Below are 27235 nucleotides of genomic sequence, written 5' to 3'. Positions count from 1 at the left end.
CCTTGTTTTTGAATGATAGCAGGAGTTCTGCACATGGTATCTCCTAACCCAACCCCTAGTTGTCTCTTTTTTTTTTCTTTTTTTTTTTTACATGCATGTTTACACAAATACATGAAATCCAAGGTATCATGGTTGAAAAGCTGCCAGACCCAGCTGCGTACTACCTTATGGGAACGTTCTCTTCTTAGTATAATGCAGTTTGGTTAAAGTCACTTCTACCAGTTTAAAGGACTGGAAAATCCTCAAAGGAGAAACAACACTAGAGTCTGACATTCAAAAACCAAGAAAGCAGAAGTGCCACAGTGAAAGAGGAACTAACCTTTAATTGCACAGCCAGAAAAGAGATGTTCTACAGCCACAGGTGAAGAGGGCTGGAGCCTATTAAAATCCCTAAATCCTCCTCAAATATTCAAGAATGATAAGAAACAAACATGTCATTTTGTCTAACTTTGTATTTCTTACAGCACCTGAATAAAGACCAGGTGGTTTAGACCTATCAATCAGCTTTGTGTGCACTGGTTTACGGTTCAACGGAGCAATTGACAGGAAATGACCCATCAGCTGTGCACCTCTGGCCAGGGTGTCCTGGGCAAATGGACTCCCCGTTCCCACAGACTGTGCGGAAGTGCAGGTAGTGGCCAAATAAAGAACATGTGAATCCAGTACTGGGGTCTGAGCACAGCTAGAGCAGCATTTAAACAGAAGTTAACTAGGCAAGTTTCCTCAGCATCTTTCTTTAATCATCTTTCAAAGAAGACATACCACAGACTTCGGTTGCAATTATTTTTTTAATGGAAAAGACTAATCAATGTTTTACATAAATATCAATTAGTGATAACAGGTCAGTTGAACAAGTAAATGAATACATATGTAACCCCCCCAAGTTTTAAAGGCTCATAATGAACTAAGAGTAGCACACATTGACAACTACAAGGAATTAGAAGAGGTGGGCTGCACTTCATCACCTTCATCAAGTTCAATTGCTGATCAAAATCGGCTATTATTGGAGTTAGTTATAGTGCAGTCTTCCCATGCAGCAACCAGGACACACTGAAAGGGGAAAAATTAACTTCTAAAACATCTTTCTGCTTTCAGTAGGAAGCCCAAACTATTAAAATTGCAGAAGTGTCAAGTGGTCCACTGATGGTAAGCCCTTTTGGGGTCTAGTTCCAGATGTGCAGTGTATCCTCACACTAAAAACTTATTTTTACACAAATGCACAAGTTAGAGCAGACAGGAGTGCATTCACACTGCAAACTGGTATTCACACTGCAAAGGTTAGATCTGACTAATAATTTCTTTTCTGCACCATTGTGAAGAGCTGAAATCACTTTTATTCCAGGTAGGCTTCAGGGATGGGGCGAAGTGGGAGCTGTTTTGTACAGTCATTAGGAGCAGTTTGTGTGTGTGACTAGAAGCTGCACCAGAGACTGTATAACTGTACAGTTTTCCATGCAAGCTGGCACGCATGATCCACATTTCCATCTAGCGTCTCTGCACTGTCTTCTATGGGTGCAAAATCTTAAATACTTAAGGAGATGTTACTCATTATATCCACTGCTACAGGGATCACAATTACGCCAAGCCCACTTTCATACACATAATACTAAGGAAATCCACAGCTTAAGTATCTTTAAAATGGATCAGACGGTGGGATTCACACAGGTTGCCAAGGTGGTGTTTTCCAATTAAATAGCATGAGAAGGCATCCAGTTCCCCAAATCAAGATGCCTGCTTTGCAGTGGCTTAGTCAATGCAAGTTAATTATAAATTATCTAAAACTAGTAGAAACATACATGTTTCATTGTACAGCTTTTTTCAGTGGAATTCAAATTGTTACTAAAAGCTGGGGACACAGGTTCTCAGTCTACTGATGCATGAAAACTAACACCACAGAAAAGCCTGGCAATCCAGCTCTACTCTTTTTCTCTAACAGACCCAAGTCTGCCCTGTTCTCCAAATAGCTCAGAAATCTGCAAGGAAAGTTTTCACGCAAAACTAAGTTATCAATTCTCCTGTCACGGGTCAGGTCCCATAAATTCATGTCTCTTTCAAAATCTCGACTCCCCAGGCTCAGCTGGGAGATGCACCAATAGAAGATACAAATGAAATCTTTAAAGTTAGCAACTGCCCAATAAAAAATTGCTTCTGAATACAGCCTAGGCCATCTTATGATCCCAGGACGCTGAAACCCAACTCATGACAAAGTTGTAGCAGCTGAAAGGAACAACAACACTTGTAAAGTCAACACCAAAGGTGGCGGTTTCACAGCACCAGAGATTTTGCTTTATACCTGCACTGGCTTTCAAGTGACAACCCATTAAAGAGGATTCACATAGTCCCATAACAGATATGAATTTATTAACACTTCTATAGTGTCAGTTTGCTTATGCTCAGTAGGTCTACGTTTCAGAATTAATCATAACAAAAAGGCATTTTCTGCACCATAACTCTGTTATATGAATATTTTTTCTTTTTGTTATAATTTTGGAAGAAAAAGCAGACGGCCAAACACAAACACAAGAATTCATCTGGCTGCAGTCACCCAGCATAGATGTGCGATTAATCAGCAGGAAGGGGACAATTTCAGTGCTTCCAGTTCTTCACATCTAAACAAATTCAAAATAGGGTTATTCTCTTTGATTTCTGGTAAACAAAAAGTAACACTTTTGGACAAAAGCATGTATAAAGCACACTGGGGAAAAAAAAAAAGACCATACTAAGATGCTTTTTAGAACCAAGACTTTTGTATTTTAGGTTTTGATGTATGCTTGCCAAAAAGGATGCTTTTCATGAATTTCATAAACAGCGATAAAGAGTCATCTTGGCAAACAGCAAAACCATGACCCCACCTGTAAATGCACTATCAAGATAAGAAAGTAGCTGCCTAGAAATTCAGACATTAAGTGCACGTTTTAGTTATAGTAGAAGTTACCAAGATTGTACCAAGAGTTAATCAGTTTAATAGTGATTTACTTAAGAATGTAACTCCCTCCCTAGCTTGGAATCGAAAGAGAAGGAAAGAATAATGAAAAACCAGAGTGGTCCAGGCTGATAAAAAGGCATATAAGAAGGAAATCACAGTGCTGTTAGCCACTACATTTAGAGAACTCAGGAGACAGTAATTAGCTACCACCATCCATATTCTGAGAGTTACGTTTAGGTCTGAGTGTTCTAACATGTTCTCTGCATCCTACCTGTAAAGGAGTCCGATACAGCCATTTTTCTTTATCTCCACTCAGTTTCATACAGGCAAAAAGGTCACAAACTGTAGGAAGCCCAAACTCCTGAAAGAGAAAATCGCCTGTATCTAAATGTAACTTAAATACATTCTGATGCATCTTCAAATTCTGTCAAGCGTTCACAAAGAAAATAAGACTGAATACTGAGATTCTTTGAGATGAGTATTTTGTTCATTTAATAAGACCAGTTAGACTTCAAAATTAACTGTTGCTTTATGTTCAATTACTGAAATAACTAAGAAATCACTGAAAACATTAGAAGAGAAAAGAAACCTAAAAATCATCTTTTAGTATTCTCCAACAAATTTGAAAGAGAAGAAAAGCATTAGATTCAATAAAATAATGAAACCCAGCACATTGGCTTAAGACACCAGAGTAACAAAACTTGAAACATGCTCACTTGTGCTTTCTTGCGTAGGAGCCATTTATCTTCCATTGGAGGCGGGTTAGTATTTTCTAGGTTGTTTGAAGTCAACACCCAACTGTTTACATTCAGGGGGAGGTGGAATGGAGCCAAGAGGTCTAGGAAAGGACTCTTGAAACTAACATCTGCTTTTTCCCTACTTGCCTTTTCTTCTGCACTTTCTGCTTTGTGCTCAGACTTGGCTAGCCAGCTTGTCAAAGGCCTTTCGAGCAACACTTTCAGGGGTTCTGCTATCTCTGCTGAATAATCTGATTTCTCAGCAGTCACAGGTTCCTCTGCAACTTGCTGGGAGGGGTAAAGCCAGGGATTGCCAGCAGATGTAGGCTTCTCGTTCTCTGGGTTTGGAACGGCTTTCTGGCTTACTGGAACACCGTTTTTATCCTTCCCTTCTTTCTTCAGGAGCCACTTACAGAGAGCCTCCTTTCCACAGTTTTCGTCACACACGCATTCTGAAAAGCTGGCACACAGCTCATTAGCTTTGCACACGTCTTCCACTTTAAATGGGGCCTGGGGATGTTGAAGCAGCCAAGCATTCACAGCTGATGTGGTGGGCGATTTCTTTCCATCAAGATGCTCATTCAGGCACTTCAGATTTCCCAGGTTCTCAATTTCCACACCTTTGGCCTGGCTGCCACGACAACTGGTACACGTTTCAGCTTTAGGGAGCCAATCATTCAGATTAAATTCTTCCCTAAAAGGTTTAAATTCATACTTCCATTTCTCATCTGAAGCGCTACTTTCATTTTCCGTGTCAGGCGTAAGCAGCCAGTCAGAAAGATCCATCTCTTCTTGACCAAGGGATTCCAATTCCTCAATCTTTTCAATGGAAAAGGACGAGGTGGAAGTAGAGGTGGAGTCCTTGCGGCCATGGGAATCTGTCTTCCCAGCAGCATCATGCTGTTGATTCTTCAGGAGCCAGTGTTCCAAATCTTTCAGATTTCCCCAGGCTTGCTCAAAATAACAAACTTTGGAAGAATGTAAATCCTAGTAAAAGACACATTGAAATGCATTTAGTAACACTAAAGGACAATGTTCAATTACTGTTTGCACAGCTATAGTTCAGAGTATACTGAGAATACATGCAAAATTATTAGTTGAACATGAGGCAGAGAGAACAGAATTACAGAAGATGCAATTCCCACCATATTCCACCTGCAATCAGATACTGCATTTTCCTTTTAATAACAGTTAGGTTAGTGCATAAAGAGCATACCTGCTTGGGGTCTGACACACATTTCTGCATAACCCACTCTTCAAGATTGGTGCTGGGTACATATGGAGTCTGGCAAACACCCACAGGTCTGCTTCCGAGTAGCCAGTCAGCCAGTGAAGCGCCCACTGTCCCGTACAATGTTTTCTGCTGACAAAGAGTGTTCCTGGTTACAAAAATACCTAATTGCTGAAGCAATCTATGGTAAACATCAAAATGAGCATTCAATATGCATTAATATTTCTGAAGCAAAAGAAAAATCATCGAGTCCCTTCTCATAAAACAAACAAACAAAAAAATTGAACTGCCGGTATGACTGTAAGTCACTGTACCAAAATATTGGTTTGTGTTCCCAGTCCCTTCAGAGGGCAAATGACAAGAGAGGGAAGTAACGAGTTCTACGACACGCAGTTCTGATATGCGTAATCCCACCATAACCTTCCTTTTGACCATAATTCCTCCACTAATTTTCTACTCTCCAAATCTGCATTGCAGCTGGTTCTGTGCAAAGCCCAGTATAATATTTCCTGTGAATTCCTGCATCAAAAGGAATCAGTTCCAAATCCCAACTTGACAATGCCTAGAAATATTTATTTCATTCATTTTGAATGAAAGTATGATTCCAAGTTCACTTTGATACTATCTTCTCACACATCTATTCTTGGAGAAGCTAAAATATCAGAGCAGTAATATTCACCACAGTGACTGTTACTGGCTACTCAACAACATCTTAACAAATAAACAGAAGTCATTGCTCAAGCAAGCTAACATACTGTGCTTGAGTTCTCCTTTCACCTTAATGCAACTAAAAATTCAAAGGTGCAAGTCTTAATCTTACCTGTTCGCAGTTCATTAGGGTACAATTCTGCCCCGGAAACCAGGGAGAAGTATTTTCTCTCTCAGAGGTTTGCTATAAGAAAAGTAAAGTAGAAGTCAATTTAAATCTCAATTTTGTCCAATTTGTAAGATAAATTCTACAATAAAGCAGAGATAAAGCACCATTGCAACTGATCAGTTCTTCGTAGCTAAGAAGTTTCTCAACATTTGAAAACAAAATGGAAAGAGATGTAGTATAAAAAATACTACTTTCAGTCCACTACCATTAAAAAAATTATCTCCATTAAGACAGAATATATGCTGTTTAATAAGAATCCCAAAACATTTATATTGTAGAAAGCCATCTACCTACAATATACAACTACTAACATCAAGAAAATCTTAACATGAACTTCCAGTTGCTAGTGAAGTGTAAGAATACTGCCATCATTTGCTCAGCCTCTGCCAAAATACATCATAGTAACATGTACATTACCAGATCTAAACTTGGTCAAAACCAAAACTAAATGCAAAAGTTATTAAACCACAGCATATGTATTATATAGCTAGAACAATATGACTTATACACTGTGTCTATTCAACTTGTAACTGGAAAAAGAAAATTACTTGGAATATATTATACTACTGCTCTGAAAAAAGTTTTTTTTTTGTTTTTTTTTTTGGAAGTACTGCGATGCAGAAAAGCCTTGGCGCTTACCATTGTTTTAATGGAGCCAAACGAGGTAATAGCCTGGCGAAGGTAAGATGTATCGGCCTCAAAGTTCAGGACAGAAGACTCTTCTGGTTTAAGAGTAAGACTTTCCAGTCTGAAAGAACAAGATGATAGTTTTAGAAATTAAAAAAATTATCTTTCACACCTGCCATGTTTTGGGAATTAGACCTGCATTTCATAAAAATGCTTCCAAACTAAATTCTTTGCAACAATTAACTAAAGAAAGACTTTTCATGCTCATACAAAGAGGTGCCTATCCACAAGCACAATAAATAAATAAATAAATAAAGCACCAGCAAAAACCAAATGTTTCCTTCTCACTTCACTCACCTCAGTTACCATTAAAAAATAATATTTGAAATAATCTGCACAAATGAGTGCCTTCACTACTATTTATAGTCCTGTTCTTTCAATTTAAGATTAAAAACTGATGAGAGGAATCATATCAAAGACTGCTTTAAAGATCTTATTTTTAGGAACCATTAAGGAAAGAAACATGTGAAAGGAGATTTAGATCTATTATTAGTTCTATTATAATCAAACAAATCAGATTAAATTCTTAAGTCAAAAATCAATGTACTATACAATATATTTATTGTTACCTCTCCAGGCAAACTGAAATCTGGTTTGCTAGCTCGTTGCTATAGGAGTGTTCCAGCTGATGAATAAGGCAATTGAACTGTCCCAAATACTGCATGGAAACAAAACACACGTTATTCTTTTGGTTTCTAAGGGTAAAATAAGAAAATACTTGCAAGACTGAAGTTTATTTGAAAATGTCAGTGCAACTAAACCAGATTACAACCAAATCTTACCCAATAGAGCTGCTGAGCTTGCTGCTGCAAGGCCTCCTCTTTGAGCTGCTGAATGAGATCTACCTGCTCAAACAGCCAAACCTCCCGACTGCGCAGGCACTCCAGGTGGCGACTTATGTGGCTGTGAATCTTCGCTTTCACCTGCAAGGTAACACACAGCATTTCTAGAACATCTGTCAAACAGTATGAACAGCAATATTCTGTGCCCATTACAAAACAGTATTTCTCACAGAGAAGTGGTGTTTTTGTACCAATCTATTTCTCAAGTCCTCCAAACGCTAACCACAGGCACCCACTAAGCCACATGATTCACAAGTTAGTGCAAGCTCCAAGGCAATCTCTAAAGGAGTATCAAATAACACTGTTGTTTGCAGCATCTCTCTATCCTAATGTTTCAACCAAGAGCAATTTCCAAGTATTTTCTAAGGTAGGAGAAAAATACAGACCGACACTTTGCTACATTCTGCATGCCTAAGCTAGCAGTACTGAGATACCTTCATCAAGAGCGTGACCAAGTTGCACAGCAAGATGCTTGCTGTCTCTAGGAAAATTTAAGTCCAGCAGCATCATATTATATACTTTGGAATAACTAGAATTGTCATTGAGGCCACACTGATTATTTTTTACCTTTTTTTTTTTTTTTAATGAATTTAAATTACCTCTCTCCAGTTGTCTTTAATCTGTTGTTCAGCTTTGACAATTCCAGAAATGGCTGCTTCCAAGTCCTTCTTAGCTTGGAGGCACTTTGCCAGAGGCTCACTGCTGCAGGAATTTCTACTTCTATCTTGTGGTGGACTCATTCTTGAAGTGTTCCTAAAACATGATGAAAAGTATTCTTCTTAATAGTTTCTTTTCCTCTTTAATAGGAGAGCAAGGTTATCACATGAAAATCACCATCTATGTATGCATTACTATAAAGGTGAGCAAGAAAACCTAAGACTCTACACCAATACAAGTTTCCTAAATATAGATAAAAGTTAAGAAAGTCTCCAGCAGTGACAACCGTCTCTCAAAAGCCTTGGCACGTGGAATTAATGCAATCACAGGGAACCCAACAGCTATTTGTCGACACACTCAACCACAGGAGCTTAAGCAATCCTCCCCTGCCGTTCGCGTTCCTCTGGCATTTATGTGCAACCAGCAAACGCCAGCAGCCGCGAGCTGATCCAGGCACGGTTCAGCAGACCTGCCGCAGCCAGGGGAACCGGCTGGCAAGTACCCGAGGGCAGGAACTGTTTCAATCACCCTGGTTTAACCTGCAGGCAAATGAACTGGCTCCCTTAAAATCTCTCATAAATGAAAAAAATCAAATTCATTTTAATCAGCTGATAAACTCCCTGTTGATACACAGTTCAAACTCTTCACTAAGCACCTAGGGCCCAAACTTACAAAAGTTTCCTGTTATTTTTGTTGTGGACAGAGCTTGCAGTAACTTAGCTTCAACATATCCACAAGTAAAAGCTGCTCGGATATGAAATTTCTACAGAAGTTACACAAATAAGGATTTTGCAAGTCAGGCAAAAAAGCTAAATACAGCTTTTTTTTTAATAAAAACAGGAAGAAGTAGCACTTTTTCTAAACTGTGGGTGTTTTGTTACCTAAGAGTTTCAATCCTCCTATTAAGTTTCATAGAATTCCTGAAGCACCAACTTAAGATTCATAGTAAGCATTTTATTTAATAAGTTAAAATAGATCTTCAGCAAAGACATCTATGAAAATTCACAACAGAATTAATTAGTTAAAAAGCACACACATGTCCATATAAATATTCTATGGATTCTCCCCCACACACACTGGAGGAAAGTCAAAACAGTATTTTGAACATGACAACAAAACCCCAGAGCTGGTGTTACTGAGCAGTTACAGTTGGTCCACAACTTCCAAGCTCCACGACCAGACTCGAGCTGTGTGTTTCAGAGCGCAGAGGGCCAGCAGTGGCTCCCGAAGGGACGCAGGCAGAAAATGCAAGGTTCACGGCGAGAGGAGCGGCTGCGCACGCCGGGCGCCAGGGCGGCCTGCAAGGGGGCCACTGCAGGGCCACAGCTCCCTGGTGCCACCACACCGGGGTCCCCGTTTCGCCCCGGCCCCACCACGGGAGCCGCTCCAAGCGCCCACACGCACCTCGTCCCTACCCTACCTATCACGGCTCATCTTCTAGGAAATGCAGAGCACATTCAAACTACAAGAGAGGGGAACTTGAATTTATTTCTTAAACTTGCATCAATTCTGCACTGAATTATTCAGGGTACAGAAGTCCAAAACACATCGTTCTCCATTCTGTGCTATCAAGGCCAGCTTTATTCTCTTATTTGCACGGTGTAGTTTGGTCAGAGGTTCAATTATATAAGGTTTCACATTCTTCATCTTGCTAGCAGTTTTCAGTAAGAGATAAGCATCTCCTTACAACATCCCTTAAATTTTATCTTAATTTCATATTTACGCAGTAGAACCTAAGAAACTTCCACAAGCTCCTCTAATGCGCTCTGAAAATACTTTGGTTTGTTGCAAGTTTTTTCTTTTTTCTTTTTTTTTTTCAGTTGCACAAATCTCTCCCAAATGAATACAGAGAGAATTCAGTGCTGTCTTCCTCCATCCTGACAGTCAACTCTCGCAATATGGCTGTTCTTACAGGCCGATTTTTAACAAAACATAAAATTAAGACTACATTTGAGGATGTCTTGAGAGCCAATTCATTGCTAATTTCAATTTCTGCAACCTTCTAACACAAAACAGCAAAGACAAGCGGCGTAGCAACCTATTCCATTGTTTCTCATTACCATAAATTTCCTAACACTAGGAGGTGAAGAGGTGCGCAGGTCCCGCGCTTTGAAGTATTCCAGATCAAACACTTACGCTCAGTACTAACGAAACACAGTTACTCCTGCAGTGAGATACACGGTTGCAACGCGTAACCTTAAGGCACCGTTTCTGGCAAACACCACGTCATTCACCTCTTTCCAAGCCCCCGGCGCGTTATCGCACCGAGGACGCGCCTCCCCCCTCGGAGCGGCTGGAGTTGCATTTCTCGTCCAGCAGCGCCCTGTTTGGGAGGCCGCTTTCATTTGCGGCTTTCCCCGCGCACAAGCGCTGACTCCCAGCGCTTTGCAACAGTCACGGGCAATCCCCCCCCCCCCCCAAAAAAAAAAGCTCTTTCCAATCGCGCTGCAAATCCCGCTCCCCATGTTGGCTCATCGATGCGGAGAGCGATTCAACCCGGACAAAAGCAGGGGTAAATTCCACGAGAATTACTACAGCAAGCGAACATCCCGCTTGAAATACTAACGATAATAAAAGCAGGAATAAGAGCACGCTGCGCTGGCGGGAGCAGCCGCGGCCCGCCCGGCCCCGCTCCGCGCCCCGCTCCGCGCCCTACCTGGCCCGCCGGAGCCGCCGCGCCGCGCCGCGCCGCCCGCGCCGCCGCGCCCCTTTATGGGGGCCCCGAGGCGGCGCCGCCCGCCCATCCCCGCGGCCTCGCGGCACCGGGCGGCGCCGCGGCGGCTCCCCCGCCCCCCTTGCCGTTCCTTTTTTTTTCGCTTTAATACCAAACGCCTCCTGTCATCCCGCTGTCAGCTGAAATGGCAAGGCCGAGACCTTGCGCCAAAGGCCGCGACAGGCCCCGCCGCAAGCCCCCGCCGCCGCCGCCCCTGCAAAACCCCGAGCAGCGAGAGCCTCCGTGGTTTGAACCCCAGCGCTGAACGCCTCAAACGCCACCAATTCTTCTAACAACAAAACATGCAGAACGAAGTTAACGCCCGCAGTGACTGTAACAGCATCGCACGTAACTTTATTTTTACCGCATCTGCTCTTGCTTCCACCCCTTCACATGCAAGTAAAGAAAGCACACGTATACATAAATGTATGTGTGCACATCAGTTAAAAAAAGCACAGTTATAAAAGCAACAAAAAGGCCTAAATGACCTGGGAAGACATATTCTTGTTCCTAATTGCCAAATAATTGCCTGTCTTCATAGAAAAGTTTTTGGCCGTTTCCATTAGTACTGCAAAACTTCACCAGAGGGCTGGTGCTAACACCCTTCAGCTAAAAGTTTTCAATCGCAGTATCACTTCTCTTAATAGTTTGTATAATCTTTAGTTTACAGAGAGGCCACCTGTCTTCATCCCTAAGCTGTTACTTCCTACACTCTTCTTCTCTTGCTTTTATTTTGTAGCTCAGAAGCTCAATAGAAAAACCGTGTTTTAGATTTTAATTAAATATCATGTGGCTGGGGAGCAGAGGGAAGAGGAGACAACAAACTTTCCTTGCCTACACAATCTGCTAACAGCCCAGCAGAAAACTGGTTTTACCAGCTTTTCACCCTCAGCACAATCATCTCAATTACTGCCTATAAAGATCGTTGCTTGCATACCTCAGATGGATGTTGAATAACCTTGAGAAGACAACCTTCCCAAGCCTCCTCTACTGGGGAAAAGCTTCTGGGACTGAACAAAACTCATACTTGACAGGCTCTATTTATAAACGTTCAATGATTTCTTTCAGTTGCCAGTACCTGGCTGTTGCAAAGGTCTCACTGACCTGGTTTTAAACCAGCTGCCTGGTTTGAACTGAAACCCCTCTTCATGTCTATTTTACCGCACCAGAAAACAGTTGGTCCTCTGAAGTAGATATCCCAAATTAGGTATGTGGGAGTTGTGGTCAGCAGAGTTAGTACTTTAAGTACAAGAAGTCAATCTCAGAAATTTCCATTTATATCTAAAAATAGCATGCATTTTATATAGTACAGCATCAATGTGACCAGCAAGTATCTCCATGGATCTTCTATTAGGGGTTTGCTTGCTCCAAAACAGCAACCATGTACTATCATATTTTCAAGCCAGAAGCCACATGCAGAAAAATGAGCTCCAACAGTTTTAAGTAAGAGAGAATTTGAAATAGCATCTTAAGGAATAAAAACAGGTTTCAGGTAATATATTTTCTAAAACTCCAGGAGTTTTTCTCTGGCCACACTCTTTTGGAAGGTTGGCGCAAGCCTGAACCCACATGACTGCGTTTTCAATCCGCTTGGACACTGGAGCAGCAGGACCAGCGCACAGAGCACCTCTACGGAGGAGGTTTCACAAGAGGCAGCTGCTGGGAGAGTCACAAGTCGCTGGTGCAGTGAGGGCAGGAAGTCTGGTTATAGCTTTATTCTGTGGACTTTAAACTGAGAATGTATATGCAAGCAACGGCACTTAAGTAACATCACAGAATATCTGAAAATGAATGTCTGAAATCACCTTACCATAATTATATATAATACTAAAGCAGATACCTGAGCAGAAGAGACAAACAGTAATCTTAACACAAGTTTTACAGTAAAACACAACTATCTTGCAGCCTTTTATACTTAAAGCCCTTTGGAAAACAACTAGCAGATCTCTTGCTCTGCTCGAAGCATACGACCCCAAAGATAGCATTACCGTGCTCTTTGTATATCCATAAATACAACACTGTGCTCTTACAGCGTTATGAATGGTATTTTCAAATGACTATCAGCTTTTTCCCCTCCCGTGACTGCATACTTTTATTTAAAGCTCCAGCGAAAGCCAGTTCTGTTCCTCCGTCAGCTTTTCGCCTTAACCCCAATCACAAACACCAAATTTGAAGCTGAAACGACTAACACAGTCCCTAAAAGCTCAGACTCAAACCACCAACCCGTTACCTAACAACGGCTGTTCTCCAAGCTTTCAGACTTTCGTAGCGCACTGTAAGTCCTGGTTGTTTTTAACCTAGATGATGGCTGTTATCATTATTGCTTATGCAGCTTTTGGAAGCTGCAGCTGCTAAAAAATCGAAGCGCGTTTTACCAGCGGAGCGGGGAGACGCCGCGGCCAGGGAGAGACGCGCTCTCGCGCCCCGCCAACGCCGCTCCGCGCCACGGGAGCGGCTCCCAGGCGGGGCGGCCCGCGCGCCCCGGGCCCGGCGCGCTCGCCGCTCCCAGCCCGCTTCCCGGGGCGGCGCCCGGGGGGCCGGGGCCGGGCCCGCGCGCTGCAGCACGCCTCGCTTTCCACGGGGAAGCCGGGTCTCCCGCTGCCGCGGGCAGAAACGCAGCGCCGAGAGCCTGCGCCCTGCCGACGAGCGTTTCTGGCGGCTACCAAACCGCGGCACAGCGGTAAGCACTCCTTCGCCGTTCCCATGTGCGTGTGGATAGATAGACAGATAGATAGATGGATACACACACGTACGGCGCACGCCGCGGCGCCCCCGTGCCACGCGGGTCGGCGCGTGCGCCACTAACGGATAACGGCGGAGAAAGGGAGTAAAACCACCCCGCGGCCTCCCCGCGCCCCCGCCGCGCGCGCACCGCCGCCCACCCGCCCGGCCGCGTGGGGAGGGAAGGGGATGCCCCGTTGGTGCCGGCCCGGCCGGGCCCGCGGCCGATGGCGGGGCCGGGCCGCTCTTACCGGGCGCGGCTCCCCTCAGCGGCGCGGCTCCCCGGCTGGCAGGCGGCGGACGGCAGCTCTCGCGAGAGCGCCGCCCAGCCCCGGCCCCGCCCCCGCCCCCTGGCACCACCACCACCACCGCCGCAGCCCCGCCCCGCCCGGCCGCCATGTCGCGGCGGCGCCATGTTACGCCGCGCGCTCGGCCTGGCTGCGCCGGGGCCGCCGCGCCTTTACACGCACGCCCACGCTTAAAGCGGCGTTAAAGCCGGCGGCTTTTCGGAGCTCACGGCGCTGTGTTTGCTCGCAGATCTTCCTTTCGGCGATGAGCTAGCTCAGTGCCAGAGGCACGTGCGCTCAGCTGGAGGGGACCGCCTTTGCCCCGGGGCGCGCGCCGCCGGGCAGGGCAGCCGCAGCCCGGCCGTTGTTCAGGGCGCTCCCCGCGTCACCTCAGGACCCCCAACCCGCCTTTGCCGCAGGCCCGTCTGCTGGGGCGCGCGTGCTCTCCGTAGCGTGCAGCGTGCTTAAGAGTAATCACGGACTCCAGGAGAACTTGGGCAGCACCCTGCAATTCAGCGCTTCTCTTTCGGCTGTTGCTGACACCATCTTCAGACTTCTGCAGAACTTCTCTGCCCTCAAGGTTTAGAGTGATGTTCACAGGAAGAGAAGGATGCCGGAGTCTGATACTGAAGCTGTCAGTGCTTTGTGGGCAAGTCGGCTTTCCTAAGAGCCCCACACGTGTTCCCTAAATCAAAATCACAGGTACAGCCATTTTAATCCCCACCCAACGTTTTCTGCTCATTTTTGTCACTCATTTTCCTTTCCTCGAAGCCTCCGAAGCTTCAGCTGGTAGGTGCATCTCAAACAGTGACCACTTCTTATACACACAGACTTTTGCAGAAATAGGACTCTTTGATGTTAATGCCTTTTCGAATATCAAGTGGAAAGCACACTTCAGTACAGATATGGTGATATGTACTGCAGCTCCCACACACTTTACAAATCAGAGGAATATTCATGTGCACCTATAATCTGTATTTCGTGGGTTACAATAGGCTTGACCACATCTTCAAAGGAAGCAGGAATGACCCAACAGCTAGACAAAAATTGCTAACCCGGAAGTGTTATTTATCAGTAACCGTGTTACTGACTTAAATAGTAACCTCTTCCAAGACAGTGACATTTGTGTCACTGAAAAAACATCATAAAGGCTGTGTGTACCTGTAACGAGACCTGCCAATGCCAAGAGCGTGGCTTTGCTTTAGTATCTGATATAATTCTCCCTGTGGTGTCTGGGTGAAAATACCCTCTGCTGCAGTCTGCTGGCCAGTCTACAATACATGGAGAAATACATATACATTCAATAGGCAAAGTCACGTGCTACCACTGCTTCATTGATCCTGGACTCATGGCTCCTACAACTTTAACTATTGGGAAAGGAGATAAATATTAAACATAAATCCTTAGTAATGTTTTGTGTACACTACACAGTCATAGTTTTTGAATAATTTTAAGGACATACTTGGGATATGAGAAAGGTTGTAAAGTTAAAAAGTCAGAGCATAATATATATCAGCAAGTGTGGAGCCCTGTGCTAAAATTTTAGAGGTCTATGGTTCCCTGAAGAGCTGGGTTTGGGGCTTAAAGCCCTCATGCACCTCAGCCTGGAGGTGAGTGGCTTTTGAGATGGGGCAGTAGCTTCCTGTTTGCCTGCTTTGGGGATAGTTCATATGCAGGTCCATGGAGAGTGGTTAGTTTTGTGTCCAGTTATCGGACACTGAATTTGCAGTGGCTTCAAGACATCATCTCTGAAAAACTATTTATTCTCACGGACTTACTTTGCAGAAGACCTCCATTCTGTCATACGCTGTTGATATTTCTAGATTACAATTTTATGCAGATAAAGATGTCAGATTACCAGACTGCAGCTGAAACTTTTCACAGGACTGCGTTCACAGAGATGCATTAGGAGGTGCAGCCTGCTAACACAAGAAGTCTCAGGAAAGAGCATTACCTTTGCTCAAAATTCCCAGACGTGCATGTTATTGGTTCAAACCCTAAACTTTAAATTTCTGCTATTTTTTTATATACTGTGGGACTGTAAATTAAGCATAATCCTCTAATTTTTGCCTGGGCTTTCATGTAGCCTTGTAGGTATTTCCCCTTTAAAAGAACATTTTCAAAATACTGACAATTATGCTATGTTATGGCTCTAGGGATTGCTCTAATTTGAGGTGGAAAGTGGCTTGTTGAACAACAGACATTCCCGCACAATCAAAACAGGTCTCTTCCGCTTTCTCAGAAATGCTTGTCTCATTTTTCTCCAAGATCACTTTTAAGAAAGCAGTTACAGCAGCATGGCACTAAATTAACCCATAATTATAGTAGAGTGAGGTTGATGCTAAAAAAAGCATAACATTTAGCAAACACAGATCACTATGAAAACAAGGAAGAAATGAACACCATAACCAAGTTCAAATTTATGCACAGACTTTGCTAAAATTGGATTCTCTGACACAATGACGTTTGTAAGGTTTTCCAGACAGCGTGAACACTAGGCAGCATTAAACCTACCTACAGGCAGGAATTTTGGCCCAGTCCTAGCCTGGGGTGAAGAAGCTCGCACTACAGCCAACACCAAAGGCAGGGTGAGTAGAGGGCTTCTCGTCAGCAGTTTTACCCTGGAAGGCACAAACAAAAGCGGGTTTCTGCAAGGGTCACTGCGCAGGGAGCTGTGAGCTCATCTCTGCTCTACAGTTAACGTATAAGGCCGGTGGAGACAGGAGCGGGTGGATTTGTGCTGCCAGGCCGCGTGCCAGCCACTGAGCACCGGGTGGAGCTAGGAGATGGGTTCCTGGCCAGCAGCATCCCTGCCCTTTAATTCACAGAAAGCTCTTGACCTAGATTCATTAAACCACATTACCTTTAACCACATGAAGGACAAAATCTCTCCTTCATTACACCGCTGAAAGCCCGCACCGCCGGGTAGCTGACTGGTTTTTGAATTGTTTTTTTTGCTGGTAAGCAAGCAGGAGATGCTTGAAGCAGGATGGAGGTTTGCAGTGTCATTTCCTCACTAGTGTCTTTCCCCCTTGTTTATCGAAATTTCCTTCATGTGTTGTCTGAGTAGCATAGCCTGTAGTATACTGAAAGGCTGATAATAACATAGATGACATCTGTTTAGGTCATATACTAGATAGGATTAATGCTTCTAAAGACTTACAAGCTACAGATTAGTACACTGCTATCTGAACACATTGACCCTTGTACATGTGATGGCTATCAGCTTGAGACCCAGCATTTCTAGAGCTTGAGAAGGGTGGAAACTGGACATCCAGGTGACCGTGGCAGAGGATATCTGTTCCCTTCACCGATGCAGACCAGCAGTGACCACCACAGGAGACTGGATACTTAGTCCTTCACTGGGACTTCACAGAGTTTAGCCCCATCTCCAAGAACCTCTCCTTTTCTGCAGAGGAGCTGCTGGAAGAAGAGCAGAAGCACAGGCAGAAAACACTCATTTTATTTTTTTTAGAGATACACTCATTTTAGCTTTCAGAGGTGAAGAAGGAGCACACCCATTTTTGTACTGGGCAGAAGTTTTGGCTGCAAGTTTCCTTCTGAGCGAGAACACAAGTCTCACTAGCCCCCAAGCCGCCCACAAAGCACACTTGTGTCTCCCCCTTCATAAATCACGTAGCTCGCTAGAGCTGGCCCCTTCAGAAGGGCAGGGGAGCGGGGCCCCTGAACGGTAACGGCGCCAGGAAACCGCGCGCCTCCGCCCCTTAGCAGCAGGCAGGCAGGCAGCGTTTGCGGGCCCGGGGTGCCAGGGGCTCTGCCCAGAGGCCCACGGTCAGATTCTCCATATTCACAGAGGGCCAGCAAGATCGTGTGACCCACTGAAATAACACGGCTTTGGAAATAAGCTCATTGTGCATTTTGTGCTCTTCATTTCAAATCTATAGTTCTGAACACAGGGAAAAGGAAAAAAAAACTCGGAAACCGAAACTCTCGCTTCATTCTTCGAATCCTGAAGTTCCCTAAAAGGGAAAGGCAAATGGCTGATGCAGCAAGTTCCACTAAGTTATTTCATTTGTACTGTGGAAGTTGATTAGAATTATCTATTTCCATCTAGTAAACCCTTATGCTCCCTCCTCCTCTCTTGCCAATTAACAGTATTACTTAGCACTAATAGACTGCTTTCATTTTCAAAGAGCTTAAGAACGCAAATTAATCACCTCAACATGTCTGAAAGGAACAGATGGTAATGAAGCATTAACATTGCAATTTCACAGTTGGGAACCCTCGCGAGGGAAGGGGCGAGCAGTCTGTGGGGGCACCTGATCCCACTCTGCCTGGGGAACCGGGGCTCTTGGGTCTAGTTCCCCGCGCAAAGATGCTGGTTTATTCCAGACTCACTGTAAATTGCTTTTCCCAAACAAAGTGGCACAGTTTTTCTTATTCCATCTTTAACAGGGAATAACATCCTTCCAGAAGGCCTCTTACCTCAGCATGTTTCCAGACAGGTTATTACTGCTTTGGATTTAAAAGACTAAATGTCTATCCAATAATGCAATTAGTCCAACTTGCCACTATTTCTTACTATTTTTAAGCAGAGAAGTGATCAAGAAGAAATATATTCCCCAGTACAAACACCGGAGATGCTTTTTTTTTCTCAGAAAGATCCTTGACTGGGTACAGTTGGACACCAAGCAGCTGACTGCATTTTCCTCCCCGCCTCACTCCTGTCTCAGGGGACCAGGAGCAATATTGCAGTAGGGCCTTTTGGCTCTGTTATATAACACACACAATTTCTTAAGCTATGTCTAGAAGGAGAGAAGCTTATCTAGAGCAGGAGGTCCTAAAGCAAAACCTATGTATGAAGAATGAGATTTGGGGCCATCCTGAACAGAACCAGCTCAGGCTGTAGCAAGTAAAAGGGACTCCTCCAGCAGTGTGAGGCTGCAGGAGAACCTAGTTAAGTTCTCCCACTTTATTTAAATTTAAAAGTAGAATGTAATCAATTTGGATTTTTCTAAATTAGAAAACACTCAAAAAAACCCAGAGATACAGTTCTTGCTGCAAAACTAATCCCAGTTCTTACAAACACTTAAAAGAATAACACTTGAACAGAGGTCTAATATGAAAAGTAGTCAGTGTACAACTTGAAATTTCAAATTTTTTTTTGGAATCTAAATGCAAAGTGAATCCATATTCCCTTTTTTAAGAGGCATCCATGATACAAATGCAACAGCTTATGTTTTATCCATATAATTAATATTCAGATTTTTTCCCTAAATCTCCATTAATATCCTTTCTATTTTAATCCTTTCCAAAAGCATAGGAAATCCTCAGACACAAATGCTATTTTTGTTACCAACAGTGACTCAAATTAGTATCCTAAAGAGCTACAATGCTTGAAGCAAGGGAGCATCTGCTTTTTTTTTTTTTTTCCATTAGCAAAACATTGGTGTCCTTTCCCCTTGCTTGACGCATATTTTTCTCATCCAGGAATGATAATCAGTGTTTGGTACTGTAATAGCAAATCTCTACTGAAGCATAAATCATAGGTAATTCACACCAGAACTCTGTGAAATCCAAGAGCTTCCCCTGCTTTTACAGCATATAGGAGCCAAAGGACTCAAAAGACTTTGTGTTGTTCTGGACGCTTCTGCAAACTTCTGTCGGGTTTCCTGATTTCCTTCTAAGCAGTCTGACAATCAGTTCTAGTTTAGGATCTTATTAGAGTTGGGGTTTCTTTTGTAGGGGGAGCTGGGGGGGGGGAAGAAGGGGAATTAAGACTGTGCTGCACGTCAAATAAATTAAAAAGAAAGCATGGATTATGATGGTCGCAGGAGTGAGATCTAGTTACTATGTTAAACTTCTACTTTGTTTCACATTTTTAATCCTCCTGTAAAAGCACACCTGAGGACAAGCTAACAGACAACAAAAAGTTTTAAACCATATAGTGCTTAATATTTACAGAAAGGAACAACTACTTATGATACTCTGACCATAGAATAAGCCTGTACAGAATCTGTTCAGCTAAGTGTTGATTAACAGTGGAAGTGATTTTTTTTGTAGCTACTAATTACTTTTGTACAAGTAAAGCTGTAACAAAAGTAACTTCATAATCTAGGGTCATTATCAAAACTTGGATGCTCCCAGCTATAAAGACCTACTAAGTATTGGGGCATATTCCACTGGCCTTCGACTCGATTTGTATAAAACTCATTTTGAGTTCAACAGACTTGATTCAGGCCAACATCGCAAAGCCTGAACGAAGCCTACTGAACTCAAAGGGAGTTTCACAGGAGCCAGGTCTGTTTCATTCCACTTTGCTCAGGAATGAAAATTTGATCTTGAAGTACTGTACATTATTAAATTAATAATGTACATTACAGCGCATTCCAGGTAGTAGATCCTATATTTAAGGATTTTATGGATGAAATTTTATAACTGTCCTGAGGATCAGGGGCTTCTGTTCATACATAAATGTTAGGTTAATATTACATAGACGGCCAATTAAATTATTGCTATAGGAGCCAGGACAAAGGAGAAAAACTTCACACATTTAAAGGAAGAATGGATAAATCCGCAGCAGTAAGTTCTCTGACCTTGAAACTTTTCCTTTGAAATAGAAGTGAATGTTCCTCCTCTCTCTTCACCAAAAAATATTGCACATGCCTGGTTTCCCAGAGAATCTTAGACACTTACCAGTGCCATGCATACGATACTGGAAATAATGGTCTCAGCTTTTATAACAAATCTTCCAATTCAAACAGGCATTGCACTGCTCCTGCAGTACAGTAGAAAAATGGTTCCTCTCTGGGAATATTTTCACTATTATGTATTTGGGAGAAAAGAAGGTTTTAAGCTGACCATATGATCAAGTCACTCAGAACAGATCATGTCAGAGTTGCACGCTGGGGAAGACAGGAAGGCTCCCTTTCCGCAGATGCTCGACATCAGAACTGCCAGGGAACACATGATGAGTAAAGGCTACATGCAAACTATTGCCTGTGGCTTATGTAACAACAAAATAACCACTGCTCAGGACAGATGTGCATAAAAAAACTCCCTGGAAATTACTTTTAATATAAGCAAAAAACCCCTGCTTATAATTTATGGGGTGTGACAGTGTGACAGACTAATCTGATCAGCTTTTGTTTCATGTATTTAAGAAAAAAGCATTCAATAAGAAATTCACATTACATGAATCATCTTTGGTAGTACTGTCCATTTGTGTCAATCACTGGGTAAATATCAGTTCTGGATATTTAGAATGTAATTCATCATAACTACAAACTAATCTGAGAGTTGCAGTAGCATCCTCCAACCATACATCAGTTTGCAAAAGGATGAGTTCAGGCTAGCAATACTGAAAGTACTTTGCAGAATTAAATACCAAAAGTTACAATTATTTGTAATATAGCATTACACTAGCTACCTATTACACCCTGTTACCTATTGCTAAAGTGTGTTTATAGTCAGCATTATTATAAATTAACAGCAAAATAGCTCCCAAAACAACTTAGGGAAGCAGGATTTAAGGATAAGAACTTTGACTAAAGCATTTTTTTCTAACTTTGTTACCTAACCTTGAATTATTGGAACACAGAGAAATTCAACATGATTTTAAAAAGATGCATCATTTAGAAAAGTAGTCTTATTTCTTATACCATTATTTAAAACTAACATAGAAGAATAAAACAGTGCTACATTAAATACAGTCAAGAGCATTCAGATGGCATTATGTAGGTACAATCCTAAATCCTTGGTTACATGGCCCACGCATGGGTTTTTCCTTGCTGTGCTGTGTATTTGATGGTCACTGACACTGTTCCAGCTCATACTGAAGTTAGTGGATTGTCCATATGCACTGTTTTAACACTTAAGGATCAGCGTTTATTTACAATTCAAAGGAAGCACAGCTGCCATAGAGCCATGCTCACTCCACTGCAGTACTGGACCGGGCACAACAGCTCGGATATCTTAGAGAATGCATCACTGTTCGGAATGGTCTTTTCTTCCCCACTTTAGCGGAAGATGGCTCCTTATCGAAAGGATCCTCATTACTTTTCCCAGCCAGCTGAACGGGCTCTGTCTGGAATTGTTCTATTTGAATCTCAAGGTGCTTCTGAATGGCTAAACCAAGAACTTCCGGATCCACAGATGCCCCATACACTTCCCATGTCATGCCTTCATCATCCCATCTCACTTCACGTACTGGAGATGTGGGGGCCTCTGAATCTGGTTCCAGGTTCACCTCTGGGAACACGTGCAGCTGGCTTTCTGCTGCGGCCGCTGGACTTGTGGCCACAGATTTGTATTCCATGGTTGGAAGAGTTTGTACCTCGGCGTCTCTACGCTCCAGAGACGGTTTCAGTCCTTTGGTCAAATCATTCATCGAGGTCATAGTCCACACGTCCTTAGTCTTCATTATCACGTCTGCCCCTTGCTGGCTATCGAAGGCAATGCAGATGGCCTTTGTTTCTGGAGGAACTCTGCCCTGCTGGGCACAGTGTTGAGCATGTTGCAGTTGTTCTCCAGGAATACTACAGCACTTCAGGGCTCTCTTGGCATCCAGGCCCGATTCACTTACTGATGACACCAGCTTGGGGTACGTGAGAATGTCTGAAGTAGAAAAGGAGTGACAATAAGCAGGTGCTGCCTGCTCTTTCCCTGACTCGCTAACAGAGCATACCAACCGTGGAACAAGCTGTATAGATGGTATGGGCAAAGAATGGCAATAGGCAGGGACGGTGGCATCTACTTTCAAACAAGAGTCCTGCCTTGTATTGCAGGGCACTGCAGAATTGTTATGAACTGCCATCACCATGGGTGAGTATGCACAGTTTGGAATATTACTGTAAGTCAGACCACCTTGCATAATCCCAGTGGCTTGACAGAACATTGTCCTGTTTGAGAAACCATTTCCAGGCATGCGGGGTCCTAGAACAGCAGTGTGAAATGTTCCAAGATCTGTGTAAACAGTAGTATTACGCGGAATACCACCGCTATCGTAGCTATTTGTGGGTACTTTTTGGTCTCTAGGTAGACTTGGCAGATGAGTTGCAAGGTTTTGATAATCAGTATTTGCATTTGTTTCTGATTCATATCTCTGCATATGGAAAGACATCCTAGCCACTGATGGATCATGCCTGCTGCTAGAAGAGCTTAGGCTGGAGTGAGTGACATAACTCTGCTGTTTGCAGCTGCAAGTTAGGTCTGAGTGTCTTCTCTGAAGAGCAGCTCCTGGTTCTTCCATTTCACACACGCTTCGCTGGTGTACCGTGCAGGCAGAAGAAACATTCTCAACAGTGCTGCTCTTGATGCACATCTTGGTCTCCCCCACCTCCCAGGATGAGGGGGACTCGTCAGCAACAAGAAAACTGTTTGTAGTCTTAGCTCTGTTTTGTGCAGTGTCATCAGCTGACTGATCATTCATGGTTTGGACTACTGATCCAAGTCCCATCACCCCAGACTGCATGAAGGACCATCCAGGACTCGGCACGCTCCTGGCATCACTCCCGTATCCCAGGGTTTGGCAGACAGTGCTACTGTGGCTCTTCTTGAGCTCCTGTTTGTTGCTTTGCCTTTCCTCTGAACTTGATTGCCTGGTACATACCAGACTTGAGGAGCTCTTTGACAGGGGGTGGCTGCTGACATTCAAGAGACTGTAACAAGCAGAATTTAGTGTCTCCTGGTGGGAATGAGTGTGGAGCCAGTGGCTGTCAGCTGACATGGTGGAAAAGAAAGATCTGCAAGAAATTGTCAGGGAGAAAAAGAAGCAATTTAAGAAGGAAACACATGCACTGGGAACTGCTTATAATCTCTACTGACTTATTGCCTGGGCTTCTTGCTTTTCACAGTTCACAACTTTTAGGAAAGCACTGCACTATAGTCTCTATGTGTTCAAATTGATCTGTTTCCATTTTCTGTTTCCACAAAGGGTTTTTCCCCAAACCTGGGTTATCACTGGCACGATAGGAGGTGGCAGCAAAGAGGGATCCAGTGAAACGCTGGAGGGGAAACTCCTCTAGGCACCAGCAAGGTGGATGGAAAGTCTGCATCTCAGTACAGAGTCTGCTAAGGGCGCATGCTGCTGGGCACGGTCCGGTGGGTTTTGTACCAATCACCCTTGGCAATCCACAAGTTTATACTGTCTGTGGAAGGTAAATACTCACTGCACCAGAAGCTAGGTAAAAAGAAAACAAATCTTTAACCAAAATATTACAGCTCCTCTATACTTTTGTAGTGCACTCACTCACTTCTACTGTTAGAAAACACTTGCTTCTACTGGTTGGTATAGTATCTTTTTGTCCCCATTATTCTTACAAGTTATTAACATTTATGTCAGCACATTCGCATTTAAGAGAAGTTGTAATGGAAGTTTTTAAATCTAACCAGATTTAGTGGTCCATTTTTATTGACTTAACCAAATCTTATGCTGACTGGTTACTCACCTTACCCTCGGTGTCACAGAGGTCTTCAGCATTTGTGTAACAACTTGTTTTAATAGTATGCTGACGTGTATGTGTGTGTGCGTATATATATGTATATATCTACAAAATCTTTGCTCAGGAGAACCCATTCTATTGAACAGTAAAATCTAGTCATAGCATTTATTCATTGCTTCTGATAAAGCTTCCAGGTCAAGTAATACTGGATAATTTGATGTGCAGAAGGATAGGGGAAGTCCCAGTCCCAGTTTTAGAGAACTTTCCATCAGATATACACCCTGCCTTCCTAGAAGGACTCCCACAGAAACATTTACAATTTCTCGTGAACTGTATCACTGAGGAAAAAATGAACACATGGAACAAGAACGCTATGTACAAGTGGTGGACAGAAACTCTCTGTAAACATAACAGAAGAGTTCACTTGTAACATTGAGAGACCAGTGTGTTACGGAGGGAAGGGATCCCATTCAAACATCTCTGGGGGAAGCTGGTGGCAATCCTTTTAATATGACATGTACAGGCTCAGAGAGTCAGCTCCCATCATAACTGATAAAGAGCATGTCTTGTGCTCCATCCGCAGAGCGAGAGCTCTCCTGAGCTAGACAACCACCCATGTTTGCACTTGCAATTCCATTTTCATTGTTAATGTTGGCAAGATAAGAGTGCAGGCTGCAATTTTCCCATCACTTGATACCTGCCTAGTTTGGCTATCTTCCACAACGAAATTAAACCGAGCAAAACAACATTAAAAATAACAATATTTGCGATCACTTCTTTGAGAAGCTTCTTGCTCCCATGCTTTGCAGCAGGGACTTGCAGTTGGCAGCAACACCCTCTAGCATTAAGATTCACTCAACTTTGGAAAAATTTGTATGCCAACAAAAGGCCTTTTCCCCTCCTCATACATGTTTGTTCAGTTAGAAGTTAATCTCCTTACGGACTGTGTCTGCACCGAGTCTGCTCTGTACTCTGTGCAGCCTCTAGGCCAGCGGGACTCCACAGACTGGTGGTATCCGAGGAGGGCAAGGAAAGCGTATTTGTTTCTGGGAATGGAAGTTAGGATTCCTGAGTTAGAGGCTCTGCTGATCGCAGCTAGAAGAAACAAAAGCAACCACTTACTGCCAGGCTGGTCACAGCTGTATTTCTGCATGTTGTTCAAAAGCACTTAGAAGTGAACCAAGCTCTGGGAAAGTGACAGTTTTAAAGCACTTCACTCATCTCCTTCTCCAGCATGATATCTATCCTGCTGCCACTTACACATATGGGTATTATAATCTGCCACATAGAGTTCAAAGGAGTCAATAGGATTAAACACCAGAGCATAGCTGTCTTCAAGGTGAAGCACTTACATTTAATCTCTTTAAAAGATAATACCTGCAAAGGCTCTCTCACACACTGGGATGAAACAACATTTAATAATGGAAATCCCCAGCCACAAATGTTGAGTCTCAGGTGAAAAGTAGCTTCAAAGATAACATGCTGCAGATGATACAAGGCAGTGGGAGTTTTAAAGAGCTCTCTCACAAAGTTTACAAGGTTCAAATACGTAAATATACACAGACACCAACAGCTCTCATCTTTTCATGCAGTATTTCTGCAGAAATCTATTTAAATGGAAGTGAGACACATTTCAGATTGCTGATTCACCATCTGAATGTGAAACACAAACACATCCACATGAATTAATAAAAACAGTCCAATATACTGACATAACTGAAAACAACATCCAGTGCAATACCCATAGGGACTCTAATTGCAGCTGAAATCGTAACCAAACATTACACATGTACAAACGCATATATAACATTATAACAAGCAAGTATAGATGCCATTTTAATATCACCTTTGCTCAGCTATGCAAGTGTTCAATGCGAGCACAGATATAACTATTATCCTATGAACTTTGGACCTTGAACACAATGGGAACAAACAATTATCAGTTAAACAAAACAGCATCTCACCAGATACTTTAGGACATAGTTAAGGATGGGGGGAAAAAAAACAGTAAAAAATAAAAAGCCCAAGCAAGATGAGTCAGCTTCCTTTAGAATAATGCACTTTCCTCTTATGTTGAAATACCAGGCTCAGTTTTCACCGACAGCCTAAACACTTCCCCATTTATAGGCCACCTACTGCTTTTCCCCTCCCTGCTGCTCTTCCCCACGCTGGAACGAGCGGGGTGAGTCGGGACACAACTGTCGCACCTTGCCCACAGGGCGCAGCTAGGGCCTGAAGCCGAGCCGCAGGCAGGAGGTTCTGCAAGGAGGGCAGGCGGCGGGCACCGACCAAACGGCTGGCTCTCCCGGCCTTTGCTCGCCTCTGCTGCAGCCCAGCGCGGCCCCCGCGTTTCACATCGGCACTAGCGAGCGCGCAGGTGCCACAAACACCACCCGCTTGCTGATCCAAATGTTTTTTGGTCTTTTTTTAAACTGGCTTAGCTCTCTCTACATCAGATCATCAGTCCAGCTGAGCATCCAGCCACACCAAGTACTACTGCCAGCACAGAGAGGAGACGGGAGAAGACCACGACCACCCCCCAACCCCCCCCCCCCCGCAGTAATACAGGCTTATGAGTGGCATAAGCCCAGAGTGAATCTGCACATGCAGTGCTTTTCTTCATAAGGCTTTGGGAAGAGCATGTAAATTCCATACCCACATTCCCAAACTCTCCATTTTACATGCAAAATTCTGGAGCTGACTCTCCAAAGTCACATGTACATTTACACCCCCAGAGAAGATAGAGCGCGCAGCGTCTACAGACAGGGGGGACGTATCCTTCCTACACGAGCTCAGGCAGACTGCAGGCAGATGACTTCTGAAAGTGGAAAGCAGCAGACAAGTCTCAATGGATGTACCAATACTTCTACTCTTGGAGATGGGGAGAAGAACTGAGAACGGTGGGAAAATTTTTTAAAAACCCAACAAAACAAAACCCAATACATGGAACATCTCTACTCTAATTTCACAGACAATGCGATCACACTGTATTTTGCGAGTCACCTAATTAGGAATGGATTACACATATGGAACATGGGTATAAGCACAGCTGACTTAGTGGGTACTTAGGGAGCTGAAACTTCTTATTTCGTGCATGCTGGGCAGAGAAGGCTGCTTTGCTTAACTTTGTTTTTTTAAGTTAAATACATCATTT

At 43.5% G+C, this 27235-nt stretch overlaps 2 protein-coding genes across 6 annotated transcripts in view; both read right to left on the bottom strand.

The window, feature by feature from the left end:
• Nucleotides 1-769: 769 nt before the first annotated feature.
• Nucleotides 770-13690, bottom strand: NCOA4 (nuclear receptor coactivator 4). 3 transcript variants are annotated; one of them, XM_067299815.1, is made up of 10 exons: nucleotides 13643-13690; nucleotides 7900-8053; nucleotides 7241-7381; nucleotides 7028-7116; nucleotides 6411-6519; nucleotides 5715-5786; nucleotides 4880-5026; nucleotides 3643-4650; nucleotides 3198-3287; nucleotides 770-2609 (listed from the first exon to the last, which is right to left on the bottom strand). In XM_067299815.1, the coding sequence occupies exons 2-10, from the start codon at nucleotides 8038-8040 to the stop codon at nucleotides 2604-2606; spliced, it is 1803 nt and encodes a 600-aa protein (XP_067155916.1). In that variant the 5' UTR covers nucleotides 8041-8053; nucleotides 13643-13690; the 3' UTR covers nucleotides 770-2603. The 3 variants fall into 3 exon arrangements, with proteins under 3 accessions (XP_067155916.1, XP_067155915.1, XP_067155914.1); XM_067299814.1 differs by having other exon boundaries at nucleotides 4880-5023; nucleotides 13643-13678; XM_067299813.1 differs by lacking the exon at nucleotides 13643-13690 and adding an exon at nucleotides 12901-13060.
• A 6717-nt stretch (nucleotides 13691-20407) lies between these two features.
• GPRIN2 (G protein regulated inducer of neurite outgrowth 2) overlaps nucleotides 20408-27235 on the bottom strand; it is a 34091-nt gene continuing 27263 nt past the window's right edge. For all 3 annotated transcript variants that reach the window (XM_013961496.2, XM_013961495.2, XM_013961498.2), the window contains exon 3: nucleotides 20408-23382. In XM_013961496.2, the coding sequence (XP_013816950.2) occupies nucleotides 21570-23382 (1813 nt within the window). In that variant the 3' untranslated portion in view covers nucleotides 20408-21569. The remainder of the gene's footprint in view (nucleotides 23383-27235) is intronic.

Source organism: Apteryx mantelli, chromosome 7, assembly GCF_036417845.1.
Source record: "Apteryx mantelli isolate bAptMan1 chromosome 7, bAptMan1.hap1, whole genome shotgun sequence".
NCBI lineage: Eukaryota > Metazoa > Chordata > Aves > Apterygiformes > Apterygidae > Apteryx > Apteryx mantelli.
The sequence above is the reverse complement of the archived record's forward strand: the minus strand, read 5'-3'. Positions and strand labels throughout refer to the sequence as shown.